The sequence below is a fragment of the Scleropages formosus genome, chromosome 13, assembly GCF_900964775.1.
Source record: "Scleropages formosus chromosome 13, fSclFor1.1, whole genome shotgun sequence".
Lineage (NCBI taxonomy): Eukaryota > Metazoa > Chordata > Actinopteri > Osteoglossiformes > Osteoglossidae > Scleropages > Scleropages formosus.
In genome coordinates, this window is record NC_041818.1 from 5517725 (window position 1) to 5529271 (window position 11547).

Here is an 11547-nt window from a genome sequence, read left to right on the forward strand (position 1 = left end):
CGTATTATTTGCGTGCAGCTGCGGAGTCCGTTTTAACTGACTGAGGTTAGATATTACAAATATCAGCATGCCCCCGCTCCTTCTGTTGCATTCTTCATGCGAGGTTCTCCCCGTTCTGGCCCTTGTGCTTGCTGTGGTTAGCACACCTGCGTGTCACACAAGGCCAGTGTTTGGTATGGACGTGTGGGGGGGGGATGATTTGACTGCAGTGCTTTGCAGTGGCCTCCAGGGGACGCAGCGAGCTCCACGCACACTTATAGTGTTCAGTGCTGAAGGCTGCTGCACGAACGTGTGTGAGCGGCATCGGAAGAGCTGAGGGTCCTTAATATGGGTGGATTCAAAAGATGTCATTTAGTCGAATGCAGGGACGTAAAGCTTTCCTGATATTCTCAAATGTTCTAAAGTTGGCGTCTTCTAACGTTTGTTTTTTCTTTCTTTTTTTTTTAAAAAAAATTATTCTCGTAGTTTTTATTATAGCATATCTGGACACTCTTAGGCCACGCAACAGCTGATGATCACAAGTGCCTTTCTTTGGGGTACAGCAGCTGGGATGCCTTCTGACTAAGCTGGCGATGTTGCGCTCTTCTGGAAGGCCAGTTTCTAATATTTGGTAGATCTGGGCTTTTGGAAGGATTTAAAAAAAAAAAAAAAAACATTGCCATTACAAGGTCTGGCTGTCTGGAGAGAGAGAAAGAAAAAAAAAAAAAAAAAACTTACCGGAAAATGAATAGGTCAAATATTCCACCAATATAGGCGAGACGATGTGTTCCCGAAAATGGTGGGAATGGCTAGAGAGCGCACTCCCTGCACCTGCTATGAGTGAATGGCCTTCAGCACTTGTACCCATTTTACTGCCCAACATGTGTCACTCTGAGACAGCGTTAAAACGCTGGTAGCGATGCATCATGGGCTCAGTAACATCACGGGGAGGAGGGGGGGGGGCAACAGAACCATGGGTAATGGTAAAACTTACTTAGCTTCCCCATCTTATGGCAAGAGACGATTTATGCTCCCTCAAACTGAGTGGTTTGATGTTTAGAGCGCCGGACACGAGGGGTGCTTTCTCTAGGATGATGCCCTCGTCCCATGTTGTACGGTCACCGAACGGCATCGGCGGCACCACTGCGGACCCGGGGAGGACATTTGCGCTCCAGGTTTCCGGTGCGAGGCTCTTCCCAGAAGATATATCGCAGCGGTTTCATATGTGTGCAGCAGCAGAAGTTTGTCTTCCAGTCAGTCCCCACCCTCCACACCTTCCTGTCCTGCTACTCTTGGGAGCTGAAACAGCGCTCAAGTAGTTTACCTTTTCTCCGGTGGGTCCTCGCTTTCCCAGATTGCACATCCCACCTGCACGCTCTCCTGGCCGCCACTGCCCCGCTGCTTCTCTCGCGCCCGGTGCCGAGGGGAGGCCTGACTGCTGGAAGACCACCCTGGAAGCTCTGCACAGAGACTAATTATGAGCCTGTGCCTCCCTCGTCCCCGGGACCGCCGCGCCGCCGTTTGACCCCTGGGGCTCCCTGACCCATTTACAGACCTGGAATTGGACACGGTTGCGATACGGTTTAGCTCCGATTCACTGGAAACGAGACCTGGTTCTCCGGAAATAAAAGCTCAAGACGGCCTGTGTTTGGATGACTTGTAAGAGATGTCACAGCTTGACGAGAGTGCTTCCCTCAGCAAAAAAAAAAATGTTAATATGTTTGCCGAGCAGTGGGTTGGACCGGGTCCTGCTCTCCGGTGGGTCTGGGGTTCGAGTCCCACTTGGGGTGCCTTGCGATGGACTGGCGTCCCGTCCTGGGTGTGTCCTCTCCCCTGCCAGCCTTACGCCCTGAGTTGCCAGGTTGGGCTCTGGTTCCCCGTGACCCTGTATGGGACAAGCGGTTCAAGAAGTGTGTGTGTGTGTGTGTGTGTGTGTGTGTGTGTGTGTGTGTGTGTGTGTGTGTGTGTGTGTGTGTGTTTGCCGAGCACATTGCTCTTCGTTTTAAAGACGCACCGTACCTTTTAACTGAGACGCTCTGGTTGTTCAGCGGAGGAGGGCGACGGCTCCATCTGAATGCGGTTTTCTCCCTTGTTGTTCCCTCGGCGTTGTGGGCGGGCGGGACGCCTCAGACGCCCTTTCATGTTGCAGCGAGTGAGTGGCGTCAGGCAAGACGCACGTTGACGATTCCCGCTCCCAACGGGTGGGCCGCGCTCGTCCTGATTGTGCTCGTTTGCCGCCACATGTTTTTATTTTCCAGCCATCAAACCGAGTTAGTCGCAGGGCCGAGAGCCGAGGGATCTGCTGTCCTGCAGCCCATTACGCCCCTCTGTCGTAATTTGGAAAGCATGACTCTGTTATTGTTACCTGTCTCGACCACGTTATCTTTTTAGTGTTTTATTTCCCTAAAAATAGACCTTGATCTGGTTAATTGGTAATTCTCCTCCCAGAGAAGGATCTGGTTTCCGCAAGCTGGGTCGCGTGTTTATTTTCTGTTTATTCAAGCCTGATGCAAAGCAAGTTTGCAATCAATCCTTAATTTTCCCGTGTAAGGCTCTTACTTTTTCAACTTTGATGACGTTTATGATTAATTTTGTTTGCGGCAGTGAAATCATTGTCACTCCTTGATCGGGGGGCCGGGTGCGTCGCTGGGGGTTTGGCGGGAGGGGGAGGGGGTCGAGATCAAACGGTCGCGGAGCACGGTGGAGCGGAGCGCAGCGGTGTCGTTTCCAGGGTGTAAAGTTCCAGTTAATGTAAAGTAAAGGCGAGACTAAGAAAAGCAAACATGCACCGTGCAGAGTAATTTAAACCACGTTTGTGTGACCAGGCAGACCGAGAATTGTATTTTACTCAGGTATTGTTTTCAATAACAGTGTTGTCGTGGCAACGAGAGTCGCTTGAAAGACTCGGGCTCCTTTTTTTTAAAAAAAAAAAAACTGTCTTTTTGCACACATTTGACTGAACGCCGAGCGCAGAGCAGCTGCTGCGGCGCGTTATTCGTCATTTCTGATCGCAGTAACAGAATTTATTTTTTCTCAGCGTGTTTTTCATTAGTTCACAGAAAGGCGAGTGGAGAGGAGGTTTAGGTTCCTGCCACCCTGGATTGATGAGGTGCTGTCCCACGGGGACACCTGGGGAGCCGTGGGAATGGCTGCAGGAGAGATTTTGTGCACGTGCGTCTAGGGGATGCTCTCTGGCTGAGGCGGAACGCATGTGGGCCTTTCCTACGTTGGGTGAACCTCACGTGTCTTTCTCTCCCTTCCCCTCAGGACCCTGTCCTAGCGGAGCTGCTGCACAGCTTCAAAGAGCAGATCGTGGGCTACCATGAGCACGACTCCTTGCTGGACCACAAGGAGGAGGAGGCCCTCAGCGAGGAGGACCGTAAAGCCGCCTGGGCCGAGTACGAGGCGGAGAAGAAGGTTTGTGCGGCCTTCGGTGGCACCCATCTCCGCACCGGTCCCATTTCGCCAGTGCCCGTCTCCAGCCGAGCAGGCCGACAGTGAAGCTTTAAACTCCCGCGTTCGTTGTTTTTTATATCGGGGCTACTTTAGATTTTTTTTTGGCTGATGTCACCAACCATGATGTGGGTTTCCTCTGGGTGCTCTGGTTTCCTCGCACAGTCCAAAGACATGCTGTTCAGGTTCCCCATAGTATGTGAGTGTGTTCCACTTATGTATGGATGAGTGGCCCAGTGTAAGTAGTGTATCTAGCAGTGTAAGGCACCTTGGTGAATAAGGTGTGCGGGCTGGTAACACTACCTTGAGTTCATTGGAAGTTGCTTTGGAGAAAAGTGTCTGCTAAATAAATAAATGATAATGTAAACCAAACTGGAGCTCTTGGAGCAGGGGCGTCCCACATGCGGGATGCGGTGGAGATCTAAAGGCCGGTGCCACTCTGTCCGCATCGCTGCTGCGGAAAGCCAGTCTGGTGTGAGAAGCGCCGTGTCACAGCAGAGCAGAGGGAACGGGGTAGAGAGTTCGCGTCGCAGGAGCGCGCAGTGATTGGTATCCAGATGTAGGGAGAGGCCTCGTTCGGCAGTCCAACATGATGTGTCTCCCGGGTGAAATTAATCAGGCGACCAGCTGAGCTCAAGGCATCGGTGCGCACGTCAAATGCGTAACGCCCCGCTCTGCCAGCGCTGAAATACTTCGCTAGCAAACTCTCCAGTTGGCAGCTCTGCATGTGCAACAAGAAAAGGGCATTTTGAAAGGCGCTAATTTCCCCTTGGAGCGAGTTCTCCGTGGCACATTTCGCGCTTTGCGCTGTCGATGGCTCCGGGTGCGAGGGCGCTGCGGTCACCTGACGCAACGGACAGGTTTCGTGCGGTCTTTTTGCCGTCCTCGCAGTCGCGCCGTGTTGGTGAGCTCCGCCGTGAGGAGGGACCACACCTAAAGTGCAGATGAGCGGCATCCAACGGGGTCAGAGATCTGCTACGGTGTGTGTGTGTGTGTGTGTGTGTCGGGGGCTCATCCACTCGAAGCGGTTCGAACCCAGGGAGCGGCCCACGCTGGAGCACCCCGGCCGAGCGCTCGCCGCACATCGGCCATTCGCGCTTTTTTCATTAATTTTTCTAAATGTTTGACAGTTAGCGTTGAAATGAAAACAAACTCCAGGCCGAGAGGCTTCAGCGCTAACGATGGCAGGGCCTCTATCTGTCTGTCAGAACTGATAAATCGCGGCAGGACGGATACGGCCAACTCTTTGTCAGAAGCTTCTGCTCGAGTACTTTGGTGCTTATGCAGTGGAAAATGAAAAGGGCTGCTTTTCAACTTATGAAATCATCTCCCCCAGGTATATCGGCAGCTAGAGCCGTGATTTTTATTTATTTATTTATTTATTTATTTATTTATTTATTTATTTATTTCGAGTGGGACGCAGCTCAACTCGATGAACCTGGTTTGGCATTCTAGTCATTGTCTCCAGATTTGGGGGTCTGATGGTGGTCGTGCCCCCCCCTTCCCAACACACACACACACCACATGTCATGGGCTAATTAATGGGCTTTTCTGCGAAGGAATTAACGTCCGCAGCGTGGGACCCGGGCTCTTCGGTGGCACTGTAATCCTGTAGTCCCCCCCCCGACTGTTGTAAGCCACTTTAATGAGCGCTAGTTGTCCAGCCGCTCTCGTCCTGCCCTCGTGGGACTCGGGAGTCTTTCCCTCTGTGCTCTTTCGCTTCAAGTGGAGCGAAGGGAGAGAATAGAACGGTATTTCACATTTACCATGAATTCTTTCTGCCGCTTCTAACTTCGGCCGCCGAGCGCGTTTGCCGAACGCGTTTTGAGGCGAGGAACGCTCTCAGCTGCCGCTCGGTCGGATAGCGGCGTGAAACGGACCGCTCCGCTGCGGCGAAGAGAAAAAGTAACGCGCACATGGCAGCGGGAGCCGCTGCTGTCTCCGCATGTAAAGCGACACTTGCTGTTATTATGGCACCTCGGAGAAAAACGGCGAAATATAAATTGCAGTAGACAAATAGTTGATGTGCTTGACACTGGTGGCTGCGAAAGCTGCCTTGGAGGAGCGGCTGTGTTTGCGTTACCCTCAGCGAGGGGTGCGGGAGCCCGCGCTCCAACGGCGGGTCGCCTTCCTCGATTCGCTCATCGAAAGGCCCGACGTGCACATGTCTTATTTAGAATGCAGGAAATGGAAAAACAGGGTAAGGTCCTCTCCAGCGCAAAGCGAAATTCAACCCACGGGGTTCGCGCTCCGTCTTCTCTGCTGTCGGAATCTGCCGAGCTTCTGAGAAAGTCGTGTGGCCGGAATTTTTTCTTTGCGGTTTTACTCGATCAAGTGTGCAGACCCGAGGTGCCCCTCCTCCACGACAGCGCATTCCCTAATGGCATCCAGACTGCGAACCCAGCTGCGTGCTGCCTGCCTACACACCTGCCCCGCTGGAACGGCGGACGTTCCGGCACTGCTGCACGGCCTCGCCGCGGGGGGAAGGCGGGAGCTCCGCTACACACAAACACAGCCATCTCTGACCTTTAAAGCAGACACTTCTGTTTATAGGATGTAAACAAATGGAAACCTGGGAAGGACCGAGGCTGCAGGTTTTCCCAGGGTGAGAGAATGAACGGCAAACAAGTCCAGAATTCTTCCACATCTCCATTCATTATGTATTTGAATTATTACTAAGAGCCGTTTTTTTTACCGGACTCCTGCGTCCAAGACAGCTTGCGTTGTTAGATGGCCATCGCTACGGTGATTTATCCATTTATACAGCGGGGTCATTTTTACTGCATCCGTTGAGAGGAAGAAACTCGATAAAGGGCGCTGCAGCAGAGGTGGGATTCGAGCCTGGGTCCTTCAGACTGTACGCATTTCGCAGGCCTGTCTCACAGCTTCTTTTCACGCCGCTCTCTCTCTTGCCGCAGGGTCTGTCGCTGCGGGTGAACCAGCCGTCCTACCCCCAGCTGGGCATGGGCCCCGGCAACTCCTACTTCCCCTTCAACATAGCCGCACTGGCCAGCATGACCAACCAGCAGCTGGAGGTTCGTGAAGGGCAGCCTTCCTCGTACCCGTGACAAGTTGACAAACACGTTGCCTGAAAGCAGCTGGTGCTTTTCCGTGTCAGTAGTTGTTTGTTTAGGGGATGTTTATATCCAGTGTGTCATACAACGCGGTCTCAGCATTTTTATATGTACGTGAAGGAGCTATAAGTTCACGTAACTTTGGGACTCTTGATGTATAGTTTGATTTTTTTATTTCCCCCCCCCTCTCAATAAAAGGACCTGATAAACCAAGGTCGACAGAAGGTGATGGAGGCCACCAACTCTCTGAAGTCCATCCCTAGAGAGACGCTGGAAGAAACCATTCAGCGTGTGGTAAGTGGCCTTGTGGGACCGTGTCCATCTGGAGTCGCTTGATCGGCCTACAGGGGAACGCGGGGCTGAGACACCTGTGCCGTGTTTGCAGCGGACGGAGAACCGCAACCTGAGCGAGGCGCAGCTGCAGTCGATGGCGCTGGGCCGGCAGGCAAGTCTGGACTTGGAGCTGAAGCGGCGGGAGGCCGTGTACCGCGACGTGCTCAGCAAGCAGCAGACGGTAGGGCAGCGGAGCAGAGCGCCATGCGGTTTCGCCCAGCTACCTTCGAATCGAACCCTGACCGACCTCCCCCCACCTCTCCCCACCTGCAGCTGATGATGTACGTCCAGAAGGTGATCACCAACAGGAAGGTGCAGGAGCAGCAGATCGCCATGGCGAACCGGGCCAACTTGCTGAGCCAGCTGGCCCTGCAGAACGGCATGATGGGCCCGGCCGGTCTCACCCAGATGGAGCTCCTGGGCCTGTACCAGCAGCTGGGCAGCCAGCTGTCTCACACCCTGCAGAGTGTGCCCACTTCTGCCACCCAGCTGGGCAAAAACCCAGGCCCCTCCAAGGGCAACTAGTGGCCAGCAGCCCCACGCCCATGCACTGTCATCGCCCTGCCAAGGGTCCCAGGCCGAGCACTTGCGGACAGACGGCATGAAAAAACATATTTCCCTCCTGAGAGAAGTATGCAAAAGTCTAAGGACAATTTAAAGGGGTATGATATAGTGTGTGTATATATCCTTATTATTCAAGTTCTATTCTCATTTTTTCCAGGTATTTAAAAATAACTTTTTTCCCCCCACAAATGCTTTTAAGCATTGCATCATTCTTTTCATTACAATTCCTTTTCCCCCTTAAAGGAGGGCTGTTAATTATTTAAAATGTTTTTATATGGTATATGAATGCCTAATATAGAAGACTAACAACACCTAAGTGGGACCATAGTATTGCTCGTGACACATTTGTACGACATAAAGCACCTGCTCTCTCGAAGCAGGAACACGACCCCCAGCAGACAGCTAGTTCTCCAGGAGAGCCTGGTACGCACACCCAACTCAGATGTTATGGCCTTATATCATCAACTCCCCCTAAACACTTGTAAATGACTTTTAAGATACATTGTATCTTTTTTTTTTTTTTTTTTTTTTTTTAAAAAAAATATGTATTCTGCTTTCAGGCAGTTACACCTAGTTGTTGCTAATCATGGTATGGAATGCTTGTGTTGTTGAAACTGCTTGCTGGATTCTCTGGACTTTTGTAACCTCAAGTTCTTGTTGTAAAGTGTTGCCTAGCATAGTACTGTGGGTACCGTTCATGTTATTTTTTTATTTCAGTTTTTTTTTTTGGTTTGTTTGTTTTTTTTTTTTTGTTTGTTTTTTCGTTCCACTTGTGTTGTGTTCTAACTTCGGCACATTTTTGCTTCCGATGCTAAACTGGCGTAGAAGTGATGACAAGGAACTGAGTTCTTTCTTATTGGAGACTGTAATCTCCTTCAATTGCACAAGGTGTATTTCATAAATGTAGAGGAACTTTTCTCCCCCAGTCCCAAGAATGTTCTCCTGTTAGCAAATACACCTACTTGTTTTGCCATTAATCTGATCTGCTATTTACTAGATAAGTATTTAATATTACATTTAATAAAGTGACCAAAAGGGTGTTGTTATTGTATTCCTGATGTCGTTCTTGCATTTGTATTGGTTACTAGACCAGAAAAAAGAGGAAGTACATGTTGCCTTTGCTACTCCGTATGGCTACTCAGTACAGTAAATATCTTAATTATACCATTATGTCATTCACCCGTCTGTGAGCTTTCTGAGATTATTTAACATTGACCTGAAAATTAGCGGGATATTCTACTTTTCCTAATCCTTTAATGTATAAGGAAAATTAATCAGTTCTATTTCTTCCCTCTTTACATGTAAACACAAATGAGTTCCACTTTTTCATAAATAATCTTAATGTTTACTTTGACTAGCCAGCATTAAGGGCAGATTATTGTTCCTGTTAAGGATTTGTGTTGTGAAAATAGATTTCAAATGTCGTTTTTAATCAGCATTTTATGTTGCCAGTCAAATTAAAATGAAAAGGTTATTTATTCGCTGTTAGTTATTAACAGAGTGAGGCACGGGCTTGTAAATACCGATTTCAGGCCCCCAAATTCTTCCTTTATAGGGGTACAGCGCATTTGTCCAGGAATCTCTGCAGGACAAGCACCTCTGAGTACACCATCCCTCGCCAAACGGGGTTAATTTGTTTCATGAAATTACCGCCATTCAGCAAATTCACCTTATTAGGGGGTTGCTTAACCATCCTTTTTTACGGGGAAAATAACTGGTTCCGGACCAAAAATATGTCAACAAAATGAACCAAAATAAAAGGTGCTTTTTATGAATGACAATAACATGAATGACATTGTTTGTAAGAAGACGTTGTACCACTTATTATTCAAACTACTAAAACTGGTACTATAAATTGTGCAGGGCAGCGATTTCATTTACATTTATTCATTTAGTGGATGCTTTTCCCTGAAGCAAAGTACATGTGGGGGATCTAAAAACAAAGCTAAGACAAAGGCAACTGGACTTGCTTGAGTTTTCTTGAAGGTGTTTCACCACTCAACCAAGTGGCTTCTTCAGGCTCAACACAGGAGAGCCAGTTCTTCAGGTCAGGACTCAGCGGTCCACCTACACCTGAAGGACAAGGGACACTCTTGAGGACAACAACATACACATTTTAGCTAGAGAAGACAGATGGTTTGAAAGAGGAGTAAAGGAAGCCATCTCTGACCAGGGGAGGTGGACTGAGACACAACTTATCAGCCACGTACAACACAGTCTTAGCATCTGTCCCCAAAAAGTTTCACATCCATTCACAGCTTGAGTTTCTGGCCATTAATGGGTTAGAGTGCCACTAACTGTGGAAAAACAGGACACCACCCAGGTTAATCTGAACAACATCCTCTAATTGCAGGTGAGTATTGGGTTGTTAACAGACCCTAGTCATGTGAGTTTCAAGTGGGCACCACCCACAGATGTTCTAAATTAAAAACCTAAACTCCCCACTAGTCATTTAGACCTGAAGAAGCCACTTGGATGAGTGGTGAAACATCTTCCACAAAACTCAGGCAAGCTCAGTTGCCTTTGTTTTTAGATATATCATGACCTGGATAACTGAGATTCTTCACAGATATACATGTGGGGGGAACAGTACAAAGAGTGCATTATGATTAATTTTTGGACCCTCTCTGTCACTTTCAGGCTCCAAGTTGTAAACTATTTACACTGTTCACTTTGGTGTAAGGGTATCAATGTTACAGAAGCTACTTATATTCAAGTAATTAAGAAATACATATTATTAATGTTTTTTTTTGTGTTGAATCTGTTGTTTTTGTTGAGTTAGGTTTACCATAATTGATGTTGTGTTTGGTTGAGACTGTCGATGTGACAGGAAGTAGTAGATTTTTGGTTACAGAAGAATCAGCGCCTGTGCGCTTTTCAGAGTGAGACACATGAATAAAGTACCTGTGGATGTAAAATGTGTGTATTACTGAGGAAAAAATGCTGTTGTACTCAAAAATAAGTGCATTTTATAGAAAAAAGGTATATAATGCCGCTGTAGTGGTTTTTCAGAGTACGGGACCCTGTTATATGAGGGAAGGGACTACAAAACGATAAAGTATGATTTTTTTTCTTTGTGGCAACCTTCTTTTCAATGTGCAGGAGTGTAGTGCCCAGGTGTGTTGACCAAGGAGCCAAATCGATTTTTGACACCGTTTGCCTCTATCTTAGCCCCGCCTTCCAAATATTTCATCGGCAGCCTTCGCATTTGCTCCGTATTGCTTTCATTTCTCTGCCTGCCAGGGAGCTTTCTTTCTTCTCGCTGTCTGTTGCGTTTCCATTTCTCTCCCCGGGGAATTTGCTTGCAAAAATTTACCGCTGGAGAGACATTACAGCTATCGCAGATGTTGAAATGCTGGTCCCATCTCCTTCTGCAAAGACGCAGCCCCTGTGTGTCCCGGCCCAGGCGCTCCGCTTGCATGCTTCACCGCTTGCTACCTGTGGAAAAAAGAGCTCTTGCCCACCTGCCAGCTTTTAAAATGTCTCATTTTCGACCGAGGAATGCAGTTCAGCTTCGCATGTGTACCTGAAATGACTTTAACCGCATTGCGAATAGGGTACATGGTTGTTCAAGGTAGTATTTCCTATGTGTTGTTTCTATGCGGTTATTTGTACCCTTTTTAGTCTCGTTATTTCAATTTTCCCCATTTTTATATGGCTGCTTGGGGGTCGTTAAGTGAACTCTAACCTCGTCATCGGAGCGGCTATTCCAGGACACGTTAGCCACCTAGAGGCCCGTCGAGCGCCAATGCTGTGATTTATCTGCTCGCTCGTGGCTCTTGCCGTGCCAAGAGCAGCCCTTCGCATCACGAGCGCACGGTCGCGTCTCGGGAGACACGGCTCGCTTTGATTGCGCGGCAGCCCACCTCTGGAATTCCGATCCGGGGAAAGAGAAACTAGACTTTTTTTCTGCTCGCGCTTTGATCCTTAATATGGGATGTTGCGTTTGCTTAAATTGCTTTCTGCTGCGGAGGTACTTTACACCTGTTATTGGTTACAGTGATGACCAATATTTGGAAAAACGTGTTCTGTTGAGGTGAACATGCGGAGCTCTCCATGTGTACCGCGTACTTTAATGTCAAGCCTAGTGTTTTTTCTTTTTTGGTGTGTGTCTTTGTGACCCAACTCATGCCCCATTATTAAA

At 48.7% G+C, this 11547-nt stretch overlaps 1 protein-coding gene across 1 annotated transcript in view; it reads left to right on the forward strand.

The window, feature by feature from the left end:
• The window catches only part of atrx (ATRX chromatin remodeler), a 48963-nt gene extending 40391 nt beyond the window's left edge, over positions 1-8572 (forward strand). The window contains exons 32-36 of the mRNA XM_018737421.2: positions 3247-3396; positions 6351-6467; positions 6705-6800; positions 6892-7020; positions 7113-8572. Coding sequence (XP_018592937.2) covers positions 3247-3396; positions 6351-6467; positions 6705-6800; positions 6892-7020; positions 7113-7364 — 744 coding nt within the window. The 3' untranslated portion in view covers positions 7365-8572. The remainder of the gene's footprint in view (positions 1-3246; positions 3397-6350; positions 6468-6704; positions 6801-6891; positions 7021-7112) is intronic.
• The last annotated feature ends 2975 nt before the right edge of the window (positions 8573-11547 follow it).